Source organism: Equus asinus, chromosome 1 (genome assembly GCF_041296235.1).
Source record: "Equus asinus isolate D_3611 breed Donkey chromosome 1, EquAss-T2T_v2, whole genome shotgun sequence".
Lineage (NCBI taxonomy): Eukaryota > Metazoa > Chordata > Mammalia > Perissodactyla > Equidae > Equus > Equus asinus.
The window spans coordinates 110252765-110276701 of record NC_091790.1 but is presented as its reverse complement, the minus strand read 5'-3'; the positions used below and the strand labels follow the sequence as shown (position 1 = coordinate 110276701).

At 47.9% G+C, this 23937-nt stretch overlaps 1 protein-coding gene across 6 annotated transcripts in view; it reads right to left on the bottom strand.

Annotated features, from left to right (window-relative positions):
- The window catches only part of SRPK2 (SRSF protein kinase 2), a 222277-nt gene extending 200215 nt beyond the window's left edge, over positions 1-22062 (bottom strand). For 3 of the 6 annotated variants that reach the window (XM_044769642.2, XM_070505523.1, XM_070505524.1), the window contains exons 1-2: positions 21893-22059; positions 21751-21805 (exon numbers count right to left, since the gene is read on the bottom strand). Coding sequence is in view for 3 of the 6 variants with exons in the window: in XM_044769625.2 (XP_044625560.2) it covers positions 21751-21805; positions 21893-21908 (71 nt within the window). In the remaining 3 variants the exon portion in view is untranslated. Of the gene's footprint in view, positions 1-21750; positions 21806-21892 lie in introns of all 6 variants that reach the window. The other 3 variants (XM_044769625.2, XM_070505513.1, XM_044769662.2) reach the window with 3 other exon arrangements.
- Between the last annotated feature and the right edge of the window lie 1875 nt (positions 22063-23937).

Sequence of the window (23937 nt, the reverse complement as noted above, 5' to 3'; positions counted from 1 at the left end):
TAACGGGGGTGGGGGGGGGATTGTAGTGTAATAAATAGTAGCATTCAACTCCAACCACCCCTTAATATCCCACACACTCAGGGATTCTTCGTAAAAACCCACGTGAGGGGCCAGCCCGGTGGTGCAGCGGGTAAGTGGTTAAGTTCACATGTTCCGCTTTAGTGGCCTGGGGTTCACCGGTTCGGATCCCAGGTGTGGACATACAAACCACTTATAAAGCCATGCCATGGCAGGCATCCCACATATAAAATAGAGGAAGATGGGCACGGATGTGAGCTCAGGGCCAATCTTCCTCAGCAAAAAGAGGAGGATTGGCGGCAGACGTTAGCTGAGGGCTAATCTTCCTCAAAAGAAAAAAAAAAGACAGAAGAAAACCCATGTGAAAGGCCTAGGGCCAAGTACTGGCTAAAGCCCAAGAAAGAGGTAACAGAATGGACACAAGCAAAAAGAAGAGAGTCTTAAGGTTACCATTTATTAAGTAACGCCTGAACTAATATATGCAGGTATTATGCTAAATATACTACCTGAATTCTTACATAATCTTCACAATAACCCCACGAGATCTCGCTGTACAAATGAGGAAACTGAGGCACGGGTGGGTTTAACAACATGCTCAAGATTACCCAGCTACGGAGTGGAAGGGCAGGGATAACAAGCCACGCCTGCCGCCAAAGCCCAGGGCACCCTCCAGGGCACAGGGCCATCACAGGCGTTATGTGTCTGCCATCTCCTTTACGGCGCTCAAAGGCGACAGCAGTCTTACGTCCCCACCTTCCCAGAGGGAACAGAGGCTCGGGGAGGACAAACCTCGCCCACGGTCTCAGGGAGCCAGCAGCCGAGCTGGGTCTGGCACACAGGTCTCCGCCTCCTCACCCACTGCCTTCCCTCCTCCACCTGTGGTGCTTTTAAAAACATGATCGCAAACCACTGACCACGCCTGTCCCCTCGGGAGCGCACTTCCAACAACATGGCGGAAGGGACAGGTGGGGGGCCTCCAGAGCAGGTCCTCAAAAGCGGCTTCTCCTTGCTCTCTCGGACCATCACCCTGGAGGAAGCCAGCTGACATGTGAGGACACTCCAGGAGCGGGCACACGGCGAGGACGGAAGGCGCCCGCCAGCGGCCACGTGAGTAAGCCAGCTTGGAAGCGGCCTCCAGCCGCGGCCAGGCCTTCAGATGACGGCCACCCCGATCCAGAACCACCAGGACGCTTCTGCCAGACTCCCAACCCCCAGAAAAGGGGCAACACAAATGTTTGTTCTCTCAGGCCACCATGGGGTTTTCCAGCTTTAGTGAGGTGTAAGTGACAAACAAATCGTAAGACATTTAAAGTGTACATCCTAGGGATTAAGCCACTATGTTCTCAGGTAATTTGTTACAGGGCATTTAATAACCAATACAACCAGGAAGGAAAGTTCACACACACACGTCCCTCGTGTGACCAGCATCCTGCCGTGGAAATTCACAGTCCAGAAGACTGCAGCTCTGCAGGCCACCTCTTAAGAGAAGCCGTGCGACCGGACTAAGGGGCGACTTCTCAGACTCGGTTTTGCCATCTGTAATCTGACAGATCATCACTTCATTTCACACACCCTCCCCATTTCACAGCATCTTTCCCTCGTGCTCACCTCTCAGAGTCACTGTGAGGATTAGACGGAGGAACGTGCCTGGCTCTCAGATGGTCTGACGTGCAGCAAAAGTCCAGAAGTGCCCGCTGTTACTGACCCTGATTCTCTGTCTGCCCGTCACAAGCAGCCTCCCCCAGGCTCATAACCACGCTGTAAACATCCCCACTCCTCAGCAGGGGGCAGCTCCACCCCCGCACAGCCCCTGTGCTGGTCTTCATTTACTCCCCTACTGCCTCGACGCTCATCTCAAACCGCCCGCTCCGGTGGCTTCCAGAGGATGCACTAAGGGCACGGCTCTCTCGTGGCCTCTGTACGCCTCCTCCTCCGCCCCTTCAAAATGCAGGTCCTCCTCAAACCTCCGTCCTTGGTCCTCTTGATTCTCAGACGGCCTCAATAACGACCTCTTAGCAGATGGCTTTCTGACCCCGGAATGTACTGCAGCCTCTGCCTCTCATCTGAGTCACGGATCTCAGCGCCGCCAGCTCAACAGCCCCACACAAACGTCTCACAGCACCTCGAACTCAACCAAGTCTGAATTTTTGCCCTCCCCTCACCCCGCTTACTCCTTACCTTTTTCCCTTCTTCTCCACGCCCAATCCTGCTTCTCTTCCTGGGTTCACTAACAGACCAAAATCTTCAGAGTCAGAGGCAGAAATATCCAAAGTCACATCAAAATTCTCCCCTTGCTGCTTTCAACAAAGCCATGAGGCACCCAGCTGGGTGCCAGGGATGCAGGCAAGCAGGAGGCGACCGCCCCAGAAGCTCACAGTCCGGCACGCCTCCGCCCACCTGCCAGATCCTGAGGACCCCACCTGCGCAGACTCCACGTCCAGCCCCGCCTTCCCATTCCTGCCCCAGGTGCTCAGCCTCCCGCAGCTGGACCCCAGACATCACGCTCAAACTTCTCTCCGAAGCCTCCATCTCTGACCCTCCCCCCAATCCACCCTGAACATATTTGCCCGTTATCCTTCTCAGGCAGGTGATCATGCTACTCCACTCAAAGTCTGCTCAAAGACAGCCCTAGAGCTTCCAGAGTCAGAATTCCTGAGCACTAGCTCCACAGCACATCAGGACTTTCCACTCAACCCCTCTTCTGCATCCTGCTGTACACTCCACGAGTACAGGCACCCAGGACACCTCCCAGTGCCCCAGCACTGAGACCGCTTACCAGCTACTCCCGCAGACTATGGCGGCCTCTACAAAAAGTCCCCTGGTGAGTCATCAGAATTAACTGGTCCTTCCCCGTTACACGGCACAACGCCTGAACCTCTAATTGCCATCAGTCCCTTCCACTTTCCATCACTCTGTGAGCAGGTCATAAACCCCTGGCTGCCACTAACGGACTTGGCAGTCTTGAGTAAGTCACTGGACTATCCGAGGTTCACTTTTCTCATCAGTAAATGAAGGGGTTAGATTAAGGAAGCGCTAAGGAACTCCCAACTCCCAAGTTCTGTGAGGATGAGTCTTACTTATCTTTGAAAAGGGCAGCAGGGCACAGCTATAAGCTTGGCCTTGGCAGTCTGACGGGTGGTCCTGAACCCCAGCCCTACAACCCACCAGCTCTCAACAACGGGCCTGCTGCTCACCCTTTCTGCGCCTCAGTCCCTCATCTGCAAATGAGAACAACAGTGTGACCTGTTAGAATTCTTCCAGGTGTTTATTTGCTTTAATAACAGTCTTAGATATATATAATTCACAGATCATACAAGCCACCACTTAAAGAGTAAACTCATTGACTTTCAGTATATTCACAGAGTTGTGCAACCATCACCACAATCAATCTTAGACATTTTCATCACCCCCCAAAAAATCTCATATCCATCAACAATCATTCCCCTTTTCCCCCCGCCCCCAGCCCTAGGCAACTGCCACTCTGCTTTCCATCTCTACGCATGTGCCTGTTCTAGACACTTCACATCAATGGAATAATGTACTATGTGGTCACTTATGACTGGCTCTTTCATTTAGCATTATGTTTCCACAGTACACCTATGTCATAGTGTGTAACAGGACTCCATTCTCTTTATTGCTGAATAATATTCCATTGTGTGGATATACAACATTTCACTTATCCATTCATCAGCTGATGGACATCTGGGTTGTTGCCACCTGGCCACTATGAATAATGCTGCCCTTTCAGTTTTTTGTGTTTTTTTTTCCAAAGATTGGCCCCTGGGCTAACAACTGTTGCCAATCTTCCTTTTTTTTTTTTAAAGATTGGCACCTGGGCTAACAACTGCTGCCAATCTTTTTTTTTTTTTTCCTGCTTTATCTCCCCCAAACACCCCTGTACATAGTTGTATATCTTAGTTGCAGGTCCTTCTAGTTGTGGGACGTGGGATGCGGCCTCAACGTGGCCTGAGGAGCGGTGCCATGTCCCCGCCCAGGATCCGAACCCTGGGCCGCCGCAGCCGAGCACGCGAACTTAACCACTCGGCCACGGAGCTGGCCCCAAGCTCTTTCAGTTTTAAGAGAGCGCCCAGCTCAACCTGGCTGGAACAAATAACTGGAAGTCCAGCGGGCAGCGCCTGCTTCAGACACAGGGTTCCAACACCGTCCTCAGGACCGAGTTTCTCTCCACCCTTGGCTCGGCTCTGTTCTCTGCTCATTTTCAGGATCTGCCTGGCGACAACACGGCTTCAGTAACTCCATTGCACATCCTCTCACAGCCAAGCCCACAGGAGAAAGCAGAAGCCCTGGGGTCAGCTCTGGGTGGGCTGTCCCCCTGCGGCCCACCGGCACAGAGCACTAACTCCAACAGGCCCCACTCTGTCCCCACGGCAACAGGGCCGGCAGGGAAGAGACCCAAACGATGTGACCCAGAACAGGTGAGGGTGATCCCCGTACCAAGCCTGAGGCCTCTTCCCTGTGGGATGAATGGACTCTGGACAGCTGAAACTTTAAAGAGCCCAATTCAAGGTTGCCGTGAGAATGAAACATGGTAAATGCACATTGAACGTTTAGTCGAATGCCCAACACACAGTCAGTGCTTAATGAGTGCTAGCTGCTATATTAGTTATTTGTATTAGAGGAACCACATGAAATTTGATGGAATTTGACAATTAAGGGGAAAAAAGCCAATTTCATATAGCTCAATGTCATATACACTCAGCTTAAAATTAAGGCATATTCAACCCAGATTTGCTTTTTCTTAGTGAGATCTAAGACTGCATCTGTATCAAAAAGGAACGAGGCTTGTTTCCAAAGTTTTTTCAACTTCAGGTTATAGAGGCAAGGATCTTTAAGAGAGATTTCTCCAGTCTTGTGGCAAATACGAGAGGCAGAGCTCGGGAAAGGCAGGTCTCGGAGACTATCAGCGCTGCAAAGCACTTCCTGCCCCAACAGCAATGCCATGAACCAGGCTCACATCCACCTCAGTCCTTCAGTAGCCAAAGTTCTCAACTTGGCCTATTAAGAAATCTTTTCAAGAGAAAATACTGCTTCCATTTCTTAACAGAAGCTAACAGGAAACTAGAATTCCCTTTACAAAAAGTGATTTTTCAATCTTGCCCAAAATGTATTTATTTCATACAGCAAGGGAGACCAAATGTTTATTTCCTCTTGGACTCTGCCTAAATATGATTAAAAAATAAAAAAATAAATTTAAAAAATTACTGGGGTCACTCATTCCTTTTATCACATCTTCATCTCCTCCCCGCCTTCTTATTCTAGTTTCAAATTACAGATCTAGGCAGAGACCGCCTGCTACGAAGGATACGTACCTCCTTCCCGATTCCTAGATCTGACTGTAACTCTGCCCTAAGTCACTTCAAGGACCCACGCCTAGGTGACCTAGCTCCTGTAAATAACCCATAGACTGACCGTTGAGAAAAGTAAAGATTTAAGTTGGCCAAAATAAACAAAGGCCTGCGCACGGTTAGATGCTCGAGAAAATTTTATCATAATTCCAGAGCTTCCTTTTTACCTATTATAAAAACTCCTAAAAGGAGACCACTATCTTACATCATCCACAAAAGCTAACTCAAAATGGATTAAAGACTCACATGTAAGACATGAAACCACAAAACTCCTAGAAGAAAATATAGGCAGCACACTCTTTGACATCAGTCTTAGCAGCATCTTTTCAAATACCATGTCTACTCTGGCAAGGGAAACAAAAGAAACACTAAACAAGTGGGACTACAGACTAGAAAGCTTCTACAAGGCAAAGAAAACCATGAACAAAATGAAAAGACAACCCACCAACTGGGAGAAAATATGTGCAAATCATATATCTAACAAGGGGCTAATTTCCAAAATATATAAAGAACTCATACAACTCAAGAACAAAAAGACAAACAACCTGATCAAAAAATGGGCAGACGATATGAACAGACATTTTTTCCAAAGAAGATATAGAGATGGCCAACAGGCACATGAAAAGATGTTCAACATCACTAATTATTAGGGAAATGCAAATCTAAACTACAATCGCCTCATGCCCGTCATAATGGCTATAATTAACAAGACAAGAAAGAAAAAGTTGGAGAGGATGTGGAGAAAAAAGAACTCTCATACACTGCCGGTGGGAGTGCAAACTGGTGCAGCCAGTATGGAAAACAGTATTGAGATTTCTCAGAAAATTAAAGTAGAAATACCATATGGTCCAGCTATCTCATTACTTGGTATTTATCCAAAGAACATGAAACCAACAATTCAAAGAGATTTATGTACCCCTATGTTCACTGCAGCATTATTCACTATAGCCAGGATATGGAAGCAATCCAAGTGTTCATCGACTGAAGAATGGATAAAAAAGATGTGTGTGCACGCGTGTGTATATATATATATGTGTATATATATGTGCACGCACACACAATGGAATACTACTCAGCCATAAAAAAGACAAAATCTTCCCATTTGCAACAACATGGATGGACCTTGAGGGTATTATGTTAAGCGAAATAAGCCAGACAGAGAAAGACAAACACCATATGATTTCACGTCTATGTGCAAGATAAACTAACACAGACAAAGAGAACAGATTAGTGGCTACAGAGGGGAAGGGGGCAGGGCAAAAGGGGACAAAGGGGCACATAGTATGGTGACAGATATAAACTAGACTAGCAGGGGTGAGCACAATGCAGTCTATACAGAAACTGAAATATAATAATGTACACCTGAAATTACACAGTTATAAACCAATATGACTTCAATAAAATAATTAAATTTAAAAAATTTCCAAAATTCAATTGAAATACTATAAAATAACCAACAGCTTTCACTTACTGAGCATTCACGTGAACACAGAAGTAAGTATCATCTCATTCACTCCTCACATTTATTTTCTGAGAGGTAAGCATTATTAGCTGTCTTTTAGGATGATGAAATTGAGCCTCAGAAAAACTAAACGACTTATCTAACACCACTGAGAAAGTGATGCCTTCAACTCTTGAAACCTGCTAAGCTGCCTCTGGAGGCAGAATCAGGCTCAGCAAAGAACATTCAAAGACAAAGCAGACTTTGGGAAAACGGGAAACTCTCACATCTTCTCTGGAAGTTGAGGAAGTGAGACAGCCTTTGCCTACACAGCACGACGGGATTCAAACTTCAAGACAGTCAAGTTGCAAAGCCTAGGACCCTCTAGAAGGCAGACTTGTCCTCGAGCGTCCCTCGATCTCAAAGACGCTGCAGGTGGGCAGCATCAGGGGAGCGAAGGAGGAGGGGCAGAGGAGCACGCTCTGCCACTGCCGTGACACCTACAGGTGCTGGGGACTACACGAGGGACCCGGCAGGCCCCAGCCTTGAAGCTGCTAGACAACCAAACGGAAAAAACAAGTTCTCAAAGCTAAGACAGAAGACAGTCGCACCGTTCTTTTAACTGCCTTCCCATACACTAAAATCTACATAAAGCGACTTCTACCCCACTCCTGCCATCTACACACAGGACAAAAGTCCCAGCCCGCATGACATGCTAGGAGTGGTCTCCATTCAGAGAAAGAGAATCTGTTTTCACTTTTTTTCTGACAGCAAAGGGAAGAATAAGAAATAAGGCTCTTGCAATAGTCTCTCTCTGGGGCCTAGAAACTCTCTGTTCTGCATCAGTCCCCGACGGCTGGTCTCTCTGCAGGTCCAACGGTGGTTTCAACGACTAGTGGGTCAGAACCCAGGACTCTAAGCCAGCGCTGCAGACGCTCAGGCACTAAACAGGGGCGTGAGCTTAGCACCTTCGCTTCCTCGGGCCCTCATCTCTCCTGCACTCAACCTTCTCCCCTGAAGGAGAAAGGACGCAGGAACAAGGGCCTGAAGAACTTAAGCTGTGCTCCAAGAAGCTGCAGTGGGGAGCACTCCACACAGCGGGTGAGGGGCGGGTCAGGTCGCACCAAGCCCCCCTCCGCCACTCCTCCGGTGCCCCTTTCCCGCAGGACACAGAACAGAGTCCTACGTAACACTCTATTTGAAAAGCGCTCTGCTACGACAAAGTGAGGGTGAGAACTCTCGTCCAGACACCGAGTCCCTGCCACGGCAACGCGTTCCCAGGCCCACAGCCTCACGCCCCGCTGTTCATCTGGGAAAGATGCACCGATTTCACATCAGTGCTGCAACTAACATTTAAGTACATCCTATTTTAGATAAAACACATCATGCCCCTCCCCCTCCCAAAAAACTTTCAATGGGATATTCTAGAAATAAAAATAATCAATAGGATAAGAGTCCCTACTCAAGAGGCTGTGACACCTAAGCTGGCAGCAGAAACAGTGGCGGTGACCTTTGTTCCCAGATGCCAGGAGCACCGCCGGCTCCAGGGGACCAAAGGGAGCACCCAGGCACCCAAGAGCCAGGAATCTCTTCTAACTAGATCCTGCCTTTTCTCTTCTCCATGTCAAGCAAACTTCTGCTTCCTGGGGTCATCAAGGTGCCCCCGGGTTGAAGTCTGTCTTTACTCCTCCTCCCGCCCCACCTGGCAAACCAGCAGTTCACACCCTCCGTCCAGGCACAGCTACCAGACCGCGGCAGCACAGGGGGTGGGGGCAGCCACGCCCTGCTCAGCAAGGCGAGGAGCAGTCTGGGTGCCGCGACACATCCAAGCTGACAGCGTTCAAGCTTCTCATCCGGATGCTCCCTCTCGTCCCGAGCCCTTTAGGCCTCACGTTCCAAGACCCTGACTCGAGAATTAGAATGCCTAAAAATACTTACATTAATAATTTGTCCAAGAGATAGCTGAAATAAATGCACTCTGGAATTGATAAACCAATTATTAATTTTAAACTTATTAGCAAAGTAGTTTGACTACAAAGATATTCAATGTGGAACTGAAGTCAAATATCGGGGGCAAAACATTATATATACACTTTGTAGGAGTTGTCTACAAGCTAAGAACACAGCATAAAGTATCATATGTGCCCAAACATAACCGATGGTCTTTTCCCAAAAATTATCCCTCAAAAAAGAGGTAGTTTCCTTATACTCTAGCCCTCACAAAGGCTTTATTATGACAGACTGCTCTTTTGATTATCTTATTTTAACACAATAAAGCAAAAAGAATCTTCCAGACACGAGGAAATGAACAATCAGGACTTCAGGAACACCAAGCTCGATGGCAGAGGGTAAGAAACCATGCCCTGTGTACCATGGCAGAGAAAGGTCATTCCCAGAGGCGCACGGCTCAGGAGTCCTCGTCAGACCGAGAAGAGGGGAGACGGGGTGACACGCTCTTCCCCGACTGAGACCCGTTTGGGGAACTGTCTGAAATCACTTAATCAATACCGAGTCGGGAGGCTTACAGACATCAACCCAGTAACATCAATCTAAAAGGAGGTGAATAAGTCCAACACATTTTTGGAATTATTCCTTGGGTGAATTTTGGAATTAAGCCCATTAATGCTACACACAAGCCTTTTTAAAAACATTGCCTTAGCAGCGCGGGCCCGGTGGCGCAGCAGTTAAGTTTGTGCGCTCCACTTCGGTGGCCCAGGGTTCGCAGGTCTGGATCCCAGGTGCGGACATAGGCGCCACATCAAGCCATGCTGTGGCAGGTGTCCCACATACAAAGTAGAGGAAGAAGGGCACCGATGTTAGCTCAGGGCCAGTCTTCCTCAGCAAAGAGGAGGAGGACTGGCAGATGTTAGCTCATGGCTAATCTTCCTCAAAAAAAAAAAAGTGCTTTCAAAAGCAAGTAAATCACCAAATTGTGATAACAAATGTAATTCCATAGAATGAATGAGGAAAAAAAGGTCCCAGAGTTTTGCAAATGGTTAGTTCTGGCTTGGATAACATCCCAGCGTTGGGATCATATACAGACTCAAGAACGATGCTTCTCCGTTCGGGCTGAAGTAAGTGTGCTCTCTCTGTACCATCTTCACGGCTTTCCCAGGAATTTCCAATTGCTCTAAAAAATAGTTTATAAAGACATCAGATTTGCAGTTCCTAGAGGGGGTGGCGGGGGGATCGGAGGAAGGTGGTCAAAAGGTACAAGCTCCCAGTCACAAGCCTTAGGATGCGATGCCCAACGTGACAGGAGTTACCACTGCCGTGTGCTATGCCGCAAAGCGGAGAGAGGAGATCCTATAAGGCCTCACCACAAGGAGAAATTTTCTCTTCTCTTTTATTGCATCCACGTGAGATGATGGCAGCTGCACATTCCGCGACAATCATTCCACACACGTGAATCAAACCATCACGCTGTGCCTCCACGCCCTAAACTTACATGTCATGTACGGCAATTATTTCTCAATAGAGCTGGAAGGAAGTTTTTTAGAAGAGATATCATGTGCTGTGGAAAGCTATTAACTGATTCATAAAGCATTCAATAACATGTTTGAAAACCTTCTTTATTTTTACGAAGAGACACAGAGAGAAGCTAATGGTGAGTGCCCATGAGCGATTACTCAGGTTCTGCAATTGTAGTAACTTTTTTCCCCAGCTTTATTGGGGTATAACTGACACACAAAACTGCATCTATGTAAAGTGTACAACACGGTGATGTGACATACATATCTTTGTGAAATGATGGTCACAGGGGCCGGCCCCGTGGCCTACTGGTTAGGTTCGTGCGCTCCCATTCAGTGGCCCAGGGTTTCGCCGGTTCAGATCCTGGGCGCGGACACGGCACCTCTCGTCAGGCCGTCCTGAAGCAGCTCCCACAGCACAGCCAAAGGCACTCACAACTAGAACAGACAACTACGTCCTGAGGGTTTGGGGGAGAAAAAGAAGGGGGAAAAAAAAAAGAAGATGGCAACAGTTGTTAGCTCAGGTGTCAATCTTTAAAAAAAAAAGGAAAGAAAGAAAGAAAAATGAGGACCACAACCAGGTTAACTGACACATCCACCCCTCACACAGTTACAACTCTGTGTGTGTGGTGAGTGAGAAAGCGTTTCTAACGAGAACAGTCACTGATGTTGCAGTTGTGAAATGTCTGGATAAAGATGTATCACGAAACGACCAGAAAAGAGTATTTCTAAATTAATGTATTAATTTATTTGTGGATTTAAACGTATTTTAATTAACTGAAGAAATTAAACATCAGAGGTAAACATCTGACGTTCCACCTGTATCTCTAAAATGTACATATTCCAGCTGTATAAATTTTCTTCGTCTCACTGGGGAACAAGGGGACTTACAACCCAGGCTGTCTTACATTCAGGTGCATAAGGTATCTGACAACACAAACTCCATCTGAAACACAACCTTGGAGACACACACAAAATGAGGCTCCCCACCAAACAGCAGAGAGAGACGAGTCTCTGGTTAATAACTGTCCACACCAACTTCTCTAACGCCACCAGGGGTCTCAGGGAGCCTGCGCCGCCTGCCACCTTGGCTGGCGATGCCCCTGGAGTCAAGGCAGGCTACAAGCTTAAAAACCTGGTGACCGCAGGTACGAAAAGAACACAAGATCTGATGCCAAAAATCTGGGGGCCCTATTAGACCTCTAATACAAACAGAGCAAGACCAAAGTCCCTTTAATCCTTAGTCAGCAACAAATAATACAATCGGCCTATATCAAATGATGCGACAGCAACAGGCAAATTCTTCATAAACTGTCATGATTTAAAAAAAAGAAAGCAAAAAGGAAACATACTAACCCCTGAAATATGAAGGCCATCAGTGATGAACTAAATTAACAAATCTAAAGACCTCTTCTCAAACCCCGTGCTCCTGAGACTTCTCTGCCCCATTCATCTATCCTCTTTAACCTGATCTTCTTCAGCTTCCTGCCCTGTGTTATGCCCCAACAGGCATTTTCCAGGTTTCGGGCCCCAGCCCTGTTCTCTCTGCCTTCTTTCCGCAGTGAGCCGCACTCGCTGTCTGAACCGTCCTCACTGTGTGCTCTCAAGAGTGCCTCCGACATGCCTCCCAGACATGCGCCCCTTCACAGGGCGCCCAAGACAGCTCTCAGTCCCTTCTCCAAACAACTTCTCCTTACGCTTCATCAAGCAGAACATTTTCAGTCAAACGAACTCTGTCATTTTCTACTGCTTTTCCTCTTCATGTCCCACAATAAGCTAGCTCTAGCCTTGTTGACTCTTCTTTAAAAAGAGCTTTCCAAACTTTGGGAGCCTTAAAAAAGCTTCACTGTCTTTGACTTAATATTTCCATTTCTGAGACTCCACAAAGTCTAAGAAAATCTGAAATGCAGACAAAGACAGTCACTGAAATATTATAATGCCTGAAAACAGGAAACATTTGTCTAGCAATAGAGAAACATTTAAGCAAATTAAATAGTTAAGTAAATTAGAATCTTTCACAGTCATCAATAATTGGTTATGAAAAGTTTTTAAGGACATTAAAAGTGTTTATGACAAAATGTTAAAATAAAGAAAGGAGGATACAAAATTATATAGGAGATGATTAAGCAAATAAAAAACACGAGGATGAAAAAAAGACTGGAAGGAACTGTATCAAAATATTAACAATGTCCTATCCGTGCCTGTCTTGCTGGACGGTGACAATATGAGTCGTTTTGTTTTCTTCTTTATATACTCCTATAGTTTCCAGATACGGTACAAAATATCTTAAAAATAATTTTTTAAACGTGTTTCCAATTCAAGACTTGTTAGGCCTCCCTACATTAATCTACAAATTCAATATTATCTCAAACCAAATGGCAAAAACAAACTAGGGCAGGGACTTGGAAATAGGACTTAACGAATAAATTTGCAAGAATAGCCAGAAAAATTCTGAAAACAAGAGTAACAGAGTGTGTATGCGGGACGTGGGAGAGCCCTCACCCAACCAAACTAAAATGTACTCAAAACCACAGCAATGAAAACAACGTGGCGCTAAAGCAGGAACAGAGCGGTCAACACACTCGATTCTCAAGTATACGGGGGGAAATGCAAGAGTCAGGACAACCGGATAAATCATTTAGGAAAACGTAAGGCAGCAACAGCAAAAGCCTACTAACCACAGCCAACCTGTGCTGCACAATGACCACAGGTCCACATCCTTGAGGCCAGATGTTTCCCCATTAGAGTTTTCTGGATTTTCCAAAGATAACATGATGTCTATATCATGTATTATGTAACATTCCAGCAAGGTCTGGGAGGATGTTTTGTTTCAGGGTTTTTTTTTTTCCTTCACTGAGGAAGACTGTCCCTGAGCTAATATCTGTGCCAATCCTCCTCTATTTTGTATGTGGGTCACCTCCACAGCATGGCTGACGAGTGATTGATCCCCAATTTACATCTCCTAACCAGAGTTCTTCCCAGTGCCCCAGCTGCGCTGACCAATGTCTCTAACTTGAAGGCACTGAGACACCTCGAACAGAAAACCTAAGCCATCGTGAGCTCTTCCCAGGCTGCCCTGCAATCCCTCCCTCGACGAATGGCTACACCACCCACAAATTTAGCTAACTGAGAAACCGGAGAGTCATCCTAGACCCTTCCCACTCTCCTCCCACATTAAACTGGACACTGAGCCCAGCATATTGTACTCCTTTAATACCTGTGCCAGCTTCCTGCGACAGCCTCCTAATGGATCTCCTGGCCCCTAAGCCATCCTCCACACAGTAGCTAAAGGAATCTTTCTAAAAATCTCAGTCTGCGCCTTTCATCAGCTCCCCAGCCCCTTGTCAACCTCCTCAAAGCAGTAGGGCCCACTCATCGCTCACCATGCCCCGCACCCCAGCCTTCCCGACCTGCTTGACATTCCAGGAACATGGCATGCCATCTGACACCTGCACATGTCTACACCCACCGCAACGTGCTTCCGCCTGGAGGGCCCTCACTCCCTCCTCTTATTTACTTGGCAAATTAGCACTGGCTCTTTGAGATCCAGTTTAACACAACTCTGTGAATCTACTAAAAACTACTGAATTGTACTTTTTTCTTTAAGATTGGCCCTGAGCTAACATCTGTTGCCAATCTGTTTCTTTCTTTCTTTCTTCTTCTTCTCCCCAAAACCCCCCAGTACACAGCTGTATCTTCTAGGTGCAGGTCCTTCTAGCTGTGGCATGTGGGACGCTGCCTCAGCATGGCCTGATGAGTGGCGCCATGTCCACGCCCAGGATCCGAACCAGCGAAACTGGGGGCACCGAAGCAGAGCACACAAACTTAACCACTCAGCCACAGGGCCGGCCCCTGAACTGTACATTTTAAGTAGATGAACTGTATGGTACGTAAATTATATCTCAATAAAACTGTCGAAATTTTCTGTAAGAAAAAAGACTTATAACCCAATTTTGCTTTTAAATTGGCCAAAGACCAAATAGGCACTTCACAAAATAGAAAATTCAAACGACCAATAAACATATGAAAAGATGTTCAGGGCCGCCCCATGGCCGAGTGCTTAAGTTTGTGCACTCCACTTTGGCAGCCCAGGGTTTCGCCGGTTCGGATCCTGGGCGTGGACATGACACTGCTCGTCAGGCCACGCTAAGGCAGCATCCCACATGCCACAACTAGAAGGACCCACAACGAAGAATATACAACTATGTACTGGGGGCTTTGGGGAGAAAAAGGAAAAAAATGAAATCTAAAAAAAGAAAAAAAAACACTACAATGAGGTATCAGTACATACTCAGAATGGCTAAAATTAAAAAGAATGACACTATCGAGTGTGTGTGGCAAAGATGTGGAGCCACTGAAACTGTCACAGGCTGCTGGTGAGAATGGAAAGTAGTTCAATCAAAATTATTTCACAATAAAGCTAGGAAAAAAATACCTTTGCAATTAATACTAACACTAAGCATACCCCTATCCCATAACCTAGCAATTCCACTGCCAGGGCACATCCCCAAGAGAAACGAGCGCAAGTCTACAAGAGGACGTGTCCCAGGATGTACACAGCTGCTTTATTCATAATGACTGAAAACTGAAGGAAAAAAGAGCCCTCGACAGAAGGAAAAGGAAGCCGTGGTGCATCCACTCAGTGGAGGACTACAAGGCAGTAACAACTAACGAACGGTGCTATCGCCACCTGCAACACGGACAAACCGCAGACAGCACGCTGGGTCACAGAAGCCAGACAAGGAGTAGATTCTACAGGGTTTCATCCACATGAAGTTCAAGAACAGACAAAACTAACCAACAACGACAGCTGTCAGCAAAGCGATTACCCCTGGGTGGCAGGGGCAGACTGGGAGAGGTCTGAGGAACCCTGCAGGCACTGGAAGGATCTATATCTTGATCCGGGTGGTGGGTTTACGGGTATGTAAAAATCATCAAGCTGTACACTTAAGATTAGTGCACGTTACTACTTTATTATACGCACATGCGTATATATATATATGCTATAACTCAAGTTTTTAAAAACAAAAATATTCACAAGTAGACTATAGTTAACGTCACTGTATTACAAACCTGGAAGTTAAAAGACTAGAGCTTAAATGTTATCACCACCAAAAAAAAATGGTAATTATGTGAAAGGATGGAGGTGTTAACTAACCTTATTGTGGTAATCATTTCACAATATATACATATACCAAATCATGATGTTACAGACCTCAAACTTACATATGTGGCAATAATATCTCAATAAAGCTCAGGAGAAAAAAGCACAAGTAAAAGGATAATATGCCTAATACACATACATATACTATAATTCAATTTTTTCTTTTGAGGAAGATTAGCCCTGAGCTAACATCTGCTGCCAATCCTCCTTTTTTTGCTGAGGAAGCCTGGCCCTGAGCTAACATCTGTGCCCATCTTCCTCTACTTTATATGTGAGATGCCAACCACAGCATGGCTTGCCAAGCAGTGCCATGTCCGCACCTGGGATCCGCACCAGCGAACCCTGGGCCGCTGAAGCGGAACGTGTGCACTTAACCGCTGTGCCACTGGGCTGGCCCCAGTATAATTCAATTTTTTAAAAACAAAAATATGCACAAGTAAAAGGATAATATGCCAAAATAATTGGCAGAACTACAACTAACGTTTAGTTCTTTAAACTGTTCTGTACTGTTTGATTTTTCTTACCATGACCACATTACTTAATCATTAAAAAATAAAGCTATTTCATTAAAATAACACAATCATGCACCATATAACGATGTTTCGGTCAACAACAAACTGCGTGTATGATGGTGGTCCCCCAAGATTAGTCCCAGAGAGCCCAGGCACGCAGCAGGCTGTGCTGCCCAGGTCTGTGTAAGTGCACTCTACCATGTTCCCACGATGATAAAATAGCCCCAGGATGCGTTCCTCAGAACAACCCCCCCCCCTTAACAGAACGGCATAGACTGTAATGCTACAAACCAGGTCTCCCCCTGAACCCTCCCAGAGCCACCAAAGCACCGCCACACCTAAACCTGACAGTGCTCACCACACCGCCCTGCAGTGGTCCACGCCCAGGCCATCTCTCCTACCTGCCTGTCAGTGGTGGGCTTGATTCATGCCACCGAACCTTTCCAGCCCCCAACACAGACCCCAGCACCAGGAATCTGCTTCCTGTGTCTTCATCATCTTCAATTATACGGCTCGTAAGCAAAAGTGCTTTGTTGAATAAAGAAATGTGTAACAAAACAGGTCAAAAATAAGAGACTACCAGGGCTGGCCTTATGGCCTAGTGGTTAAGTTTGGTGTCCTCTGCTTCAGCGGCCTGGTTTGGTTCCCAGGCGTGGACCTACACTACTCGTCAGCAGCCACGCTGTGGTGGCGTTCCACATACAAAATAGAGGAGGTATGGCACAGATCTTAACTCAAGGCCAATCTTCCTCAAGCAAAAAGAGGCAGATTGGTAACAGACGTTAGCTCAGGGCCAATCTTCCTCACACACACACATACAAAAAAGGTGATTACTTTCCATGGCAGTATTCCAAAGTCATGGGCTTGTGCACTTGAGTGTGTACTACAGGGAAGGGTTATGGCTTACCTAATAAAGATACAAACCTGTAGGACGGCATTCCTAAATTGTCTCACCTGTGACTTACTGAGCCAGTGCCACTAACCCCATGCTTTACATTTTCTGCAGCAGTCAAAACAGATAAGCAACAACCCACAGGACCCACCTACCAATAGAAAGTCAAGAGCCCAAAGGATACAGTGCAGAACCCACGAGCAGCAGCACACAGATCACAGACACTGTGCAGAGGAAAAGAGAGAGGGGAACAGCAGACACCAAGAGGCCCACTTGCTAACTTGCTATAAAGTCAAAATACATAGAGAAGTCCTCCGGCAATCATATTCTTGAGTATTTCTGCTACGGAAATGGAAACATCTTCACACAGAAACCTGTACACAAATGACCAGTGGCTTTATTTGGAAGAATCAAAAACCAGAAGCTATCCAACGTCATTCGGCAGGTGAGTGGCTAAACCGTGGGACAGTCACACTGCGAATGCTGGTCAGCAACAAAAGGATGAGCACGCAGACACCCAACAACACGCATGAGTCTCAAGGGCACTATGCTGAGTGAAAAAAGTGCATCTGAAAAGGTTACACACCGTATAATTCCACTTATATAACATTCTCACAGCGGCAGAATCACAGTGACGGAGCACAGACCAGCGCTCGCCAGGCGTGAGGGCTGAGAGGAGGGTACAATTATTACAGTAACGAGACGGAGTTTCTCTGTGATGATGCAACAGTCCTGCATCCTCATCATGATGATGATTACACTAATCTACACACGCAGTAACACTTGACAGAACTACACAAACACACACAGAGCATGTAAAAACTGGCGAAATCTTACTTGAGTTAACAGTACTGTGCCAACGTCAGTTTCCTGGTTTTGACAATGTCCTATGGTGATGGAAGATATCACCACTGGGGGAAGCTGGATGAAGAGTACACAGGGAACTCTATACTATTTTTGCAATTTCTTGTGAGTCCTATTATTTCAAGATAAAAAGTTTTAATTAAAAAAAAAAAAGAGTTAAAAAGTAATTTATAGCCAAAAAGTGAAAAGAACCCAAATGTCCATCAATGGATGAATGGATACAGAAAATGTGGTGTATCAACACAATGAAACATTACTTGGCCATATAAAGGTACCAAGTACCAACACATCCTACAACATGGATGAACCTTGAAAACATTATGCTAAGTGAAAGAAATAAGACACAAGACCATATATTGTATGATTGCACTTATATGAAATATCCAGAACACGTAAGTTCATAGAGACAGAAAATAAATTAGTGGTTGCTGAGGGCAACAGAGAATGGGGATTGACTGCTAAACAAGTACAGGGTTTCTCTTTTGGGGTGATTAAAATGTTCTAGAATTAGATAACAATGATGGCTGTACAGCTTTGAGAATATACTAAAAACCAATGGATTATACACTTTAAAAGATGAACTTTACGGTACATGAATGATGTCTCATTCAGAAAAAGTTACATGTGGGGAAAAAAACGAATAAATAAAAAAGATCTTTAAAAAACTTTGCACATATACACATGCGCCTAAGCAAAAGTCTATCCCAAGCCACGTGATTTAGCTAATTCTTAAGATCCATGATTAAATGATACCATAGCCCTTTCCTGCTGCCTGTCACTCAAAAAGCAGCACAACTAATAATTAGCACACTAAACTCGCAGGAGCAATCTGATGAGATTAAAATTTTGACTCAGCTAAGAAGAGAAACCTTCATCTCATTCCTGACAACTACAAATTTCAGTACACTAAAAACTTAGCCTAAAGGAATTGGCTCAGTTCACAGACGCTCACAGAACTGAACTGAACTAAAATGAATGAAGAGCCAGCTTGCATACACAAGCACTTAATGACAAAAGCAGATCCTACTACATCAAGCCAGGCCCACAGAGTCACATAACTCAAGTCTGCCAATCATTACATTAATACAGTTTCAAATCAGACATATTACTCCTTTTCGTCCTCTGGAGAATTAATCAAAAAGCAAAAACCCTGGGCATCAGGAGACCTGAATTCTGGTCCAAACTAAGTATGACCTTAACCTCTGTCAGCACCCTCCGTAAAAGGAGGAACACCTCCGAGACCACCAGGCCCCTGAAGTCCCTCCTACTACCACTTCTCCCCAGCGCCACCCCCTGCACCCTGAACCCAGCCACGAAGGTTTCCCACGTACCACAGACGGCCAGCTCCCCTGCCACCCACAATCCACTCTCCACAGCGACAGCCAGTGCTCTTTTCAAAACAGGACTCAGACCCTGTCGTTCCATCCGTAAGCCTCCCAATGGCCCACAAGGCGAGGCCTACCCACTCGGACTCCTCCCCCTTCCCCATCCTCCACAGTAGCCCCCCAGCCACCCTGACCTCTGGTTTCTCCAACATTCCTAGCACGGCATGCCTCCCCAGGGACTCCGCCACACTTCCGTCTCCTCCCCCTCATTCTAGCTTCTGTTCAAACGTCACCTCCTCAAAGAGTTGAGTGTGGAATCTGGTCCCAGGCTGCCCAGGTGCAACTGAACAGGCGGGCATGTTACTCACACATGCTGTGGCCCCATTTTCTCATCTGTAAAATGGTGACAACAGCATCGTCCTCACAGGGCTGTCACAAGGGGTAAAGGCACGTAAAGCGGTCAGCACAGCGCCTGGCACAGTGTTCCAATGTCATCTGTCACTATTACTTAAGGCGCCCCATCTTCTCCCTCTCCCTTAGCACTATCTGAAGTTGTCATCTTGTCACCCTCTTTGGGGTGCTCCCCGCGCCCCCAGAGAATGTAAGCTTCATCAGGAGCTGTGCTTGTCCTGTTCAGAGCTCTGTCACCGTCTCCTAGGAAAGGCATGCAAAAGCTTGTTGAATACATGAACAAATAAACCATATCCGGCATCCCTTTAAAACAAAGTCTTGATACAAGAATTAAGTGAAAAATGACATTGTGTCAATCAAACAGTTACATAATTGGGCTGGTCCCCCCGTGCTAATTACCCTGCTGACCTACCAGTTCATTTAGTCATCGGCTGGGGGCTTCCCTTCAAATCTTATCACATAAATACAAGAGACAACGAAGAAACTGATAGATAAATCAGAAAAGTAAAAGCTGATATGGATATATGCTAATTCTTTATAAGCACACCATATAAATCCAAACTGACGCACATCAAAAAAGGCTCTTGGCCACTAGGGAAGTCCTACCCTGAAACATGAAAATACGGAACATACGCTGACCTACTTAACTAAAACTGTTTTTCTAAATGTACACATGTATATAACATACATACACATATAGATTATATATATACATATATCTACACACACACAGCCATCTCCGAAACTGGGGGCATGCTTTTTTCAACTCCTTTTTATGTTTCTGAACATAATGGGCTATGGGGACATGCACTTTGAATTCAAAGTTGTAACTAAAACCCAATACTCAGCATCATAAACACTACAGTTCTCCTTACTTATAAGCTAAGCCTGTGTCGTTCACCAAACGAAATCCCAAATTTAAGGTTCTGATGGACGTGAAGGCTGGCACTCATTTCTTAAAGCATCTAAAACTACCAAATATCCAATCTACTTTAACGCCCTAAGAATCCAATATCCAATTTTCACCCACCAGTTCCTCGAGTCCTTAATAAGTACTTTTCTCTCCCTCTAGCAGTTTTTAAGAAGGCCATTATGATGTCCATATCCACATTTTGTGAAATCCTAAAAATATTTTCAAGCTGTATTCCGTTTCGAATGAACACAAATCCTGTCATGATATACCCCCACATTAGCAATGACTTAGGTCGTTTTCATAGATGCCATCAAGGGGTATGAAATTCGCTAGGCAGAGATCAAGGCGAGCAGGAAGGGAAAACGCCTAGGAACGCTACAGGGGAATCCCCTAAAGGAAACAAATGCCTCGAGATTTCTGATGATGGACTACCATTTCCCAAAGTACCCAACTACCTTGCTTGCACTCCTTGCTCCAAAGGAAGAGCGAAGCCACCCATCCAGAGGAAGGAGCAAAGACGCTGAATGCTGGGTTTGGGGTTTTTTTAATTCGGAAGGAAACGAGGAAGGAAAGAGGGAGCGGCGGCGGCGCTCTGCGGTCTCGGCGCGGCTCTCCAGGAACGGCTTCCCGGGCGCCGGTCCGCAGCCAGGCTGGCGGAGGCCGGCGGCTGGCACGTCGGAGACATCCCCAGCCCATCCATCAGGTCGCCGGCAGCGCGCGGGCGGGGGAGGCGCCGGGCCGCCCGCGCACACGCCCCCCGGCCCGCCGGCCCGCACCCCGCGCGCAGCCAAGTCACGCTCGGCCCGGGCAGAAAGTTTGCAAGAAAAAGCCGAGCGCCGCAACGCGCGCCTCCCGGGGCCGACCGCGCGCCAGGAACACGCCCGCGGCGGGCCGCCCGACAACCGGCTCGGGCTTTCGGCAGAAAGGCCGAGGGGCGGGGGCCGGGGAGGAAGAGGAGGCGACACACTCACGCTCACACTCTCACACTCACACTCGCGCGCGCGTCCGCGGCTCCTCTTCCTCCGGGGCCCGCGCGCCCAGGTGGGAGCCACGCAGCAGCCGCCCGCCCGCCCGCACCCGGCGCGCCCCCTGGGGCTCGGCGCGCAGCCCGGGGTCGCACGCCCGGCGCCTCCCCGCCCCCGACGGCCGCGGCGGCCACCCAGGTCCGGGTCCCGGCCGCTCCGGGGCCGCCGCGGGCTCGCGCGCCCCTCCCCCGCCACCCCTCCCCCGGGCCGCCCGCGGGCGCGCAGCAGGCGAGCGCGGCGTCCCCGGGCCCGGCAGCCGGCAACTTTCCCGGCGCGGCGGCGGCGGCGGCGGCGGCGGCGGCCCCGAGCGGGCGGGGCCGGGCCCGGGGGCGGGCAAGCGTGGACTCACTTTTTCGGCTGTTTCTCTCTTTTCGGCCTCCGCTTTCGGGCCTGAATGGCCAGCACTGGGGAAAGAGAAGACACACATTAACGGTCGGGCCGCCGGCCCGCGGGCCCGCGTGCGCGCAGCAGGGAACGCCGCGGCCGCTCACCTTTCCGGGAGCTCATCCCGACGCGGCGGGACGCGGGCGGGGGGCTTCGCGGCGGCGACGCGGGCGCCGAGCCGAGCCGGGCTGCAGCCTCCACTCGCTCCGCCGGCCGCGAGGAGGCGGGGACCGCGCCTGCGCCGCCGCCGCCGCCGCCGCTCCCGCAGGGGGCCCGGCAGGACCCGCCCCCGCCGGCCCCGCCCCCGCCGCCCGCCTCCCGCCGCCCGCCGGCCCGCCCGCCGGGGGGGCGGGACCCCCGCGCCGGGCCCCTCCCGCGCCCCCCGCCCCCGCGGGGCCCGCCCGTGCAGCCGCGGCCCCCGCGCCCCCCGCCCACGGCCTCCGCCTCCCGCGCCCCCGCGGCGGCCCGGGCCTCCCGCCTCGCCCGGCCCCCGGCCCGCGCCACCCTGCCCGCGGCCCGGCCTGGCCCCTACGCACTCCGGCCGCCGGCGCCGCCCGCCTCGCCGTGCGCCCTGCCGTGGGCCGCGCCCCCGCGGGTCTCCCAGCACCTCTCCTCGCGCGGCCTCTTCTCCCCCTGGGCGCCTCTGCATCCCTGCGTCCCCATGAGCGCCGCCGCCTTCTCCCCGGCGGGCGTGGAAAGGGCTCCGGACCGGGAACCGGCAACCTGGGTCCCCCACCAGCTGTGTGACCTTGGAGGAGTCATCTCCTCGCTCACCTTTACCTGCCCCACACGACTGCTTGAGCTTAATGAAGGAAAGGATGCAAATAGCGGGCAAAGTAGGATGGAGCTTTTCCACCTGAATTACAGCCCAGTTCAATAAATGCCGCATGTAGGGCAATTTAACCCAACAATCCCGCAAAGTAGTTACCTTCTCCATCTTACAATGAGGAAGCTGAGTCCTAAAGAGGGTAGGCAGTTTACCCAGCGATGATTCGAATTTAGGCCCCGCTCGCTCCAAACTCGCCTCATATCATGCTTCCTAATAAAGATGTGAATCGAGTTGACAGTGGGACGAGATGATAACCGCCGTATTCCTTTGTTTATTTAAATAGTCATGGTATTTTGGAAAGACGTTCATCCTGACCCTTCCCTCTCTTTGGTCCTACAACTGGATTCTTAGCTGAGCAAAGCAGCTAGTCTTATTCTGAAGATACTAAACCCAACGGAACACAAGGCGCTGCTTGAACTTAGACTTTTACTTTCTCAACTTATTTCCAAAAATATCAAACCTACGGAGAAGTTATGGGAAAAACATAATGAACACCCATATTAACCCATATTCACCAGTTTTTAACGTTTCACTTCATTTGCTTGCCGTGTGTGTGTGTGTGTGTATGTGTGTGCGGGGCGGTATTTGTCTTATTTTTGTTAAATCATTTGAGTTTTTTGCAGACAGTTACCCTTTCCCCCCAATATTTCAGTAAGTATCTCCTAAGACAAAGATATTCTCCTACATAATCAGATTCCATTATCACGCCAAGGAAATTTAATATTAATATAATACTATTATCTGTAACGTACAGAAGCCATATTCAAATTTTCAAAATATCCCTTTTAGCTGACTTTTTCTCCAACCCGGGATACAATCAAGGATCACGCATTGCATTTAGTTGTCATGTCTTTTTAAGCTCCTTTAATATAGAATAATCCCAAAATAATTTTTTCTTTTTATGACATTGACTTTTTGGAGAATCCAATTCTGTTTTGCAGAATGTTCCTCAGTTTGTATTCATCTGTTCCCTCTTAAATTCAAGTTACATAACTTTGTCAGGTACACTGGACAGATGATGTTGTGTCCGTCTTAGTAAGCTGCATCAGGAGGACTATGATGTCGCTTTGTTCCATTATTGGTGAGGTTACATTTAATCATTTCTCCATGGTAAAAGTACCTTTTTTCCTTTGTATTTAAAAAGTAATCTGTGTAAAAAATGGGCAAAGAACTCGAATAGACATTTCTCCGAAGAAGATAAACAAGTGGCCAATAGTACATGAAAAGATGCTTAGCATCATTAGAGGCATGCAAAGCAACACCACAAGGCGATACCACTTCACACCTACTAGGATGACTATAATTTTTTTTAACGGAAAATAA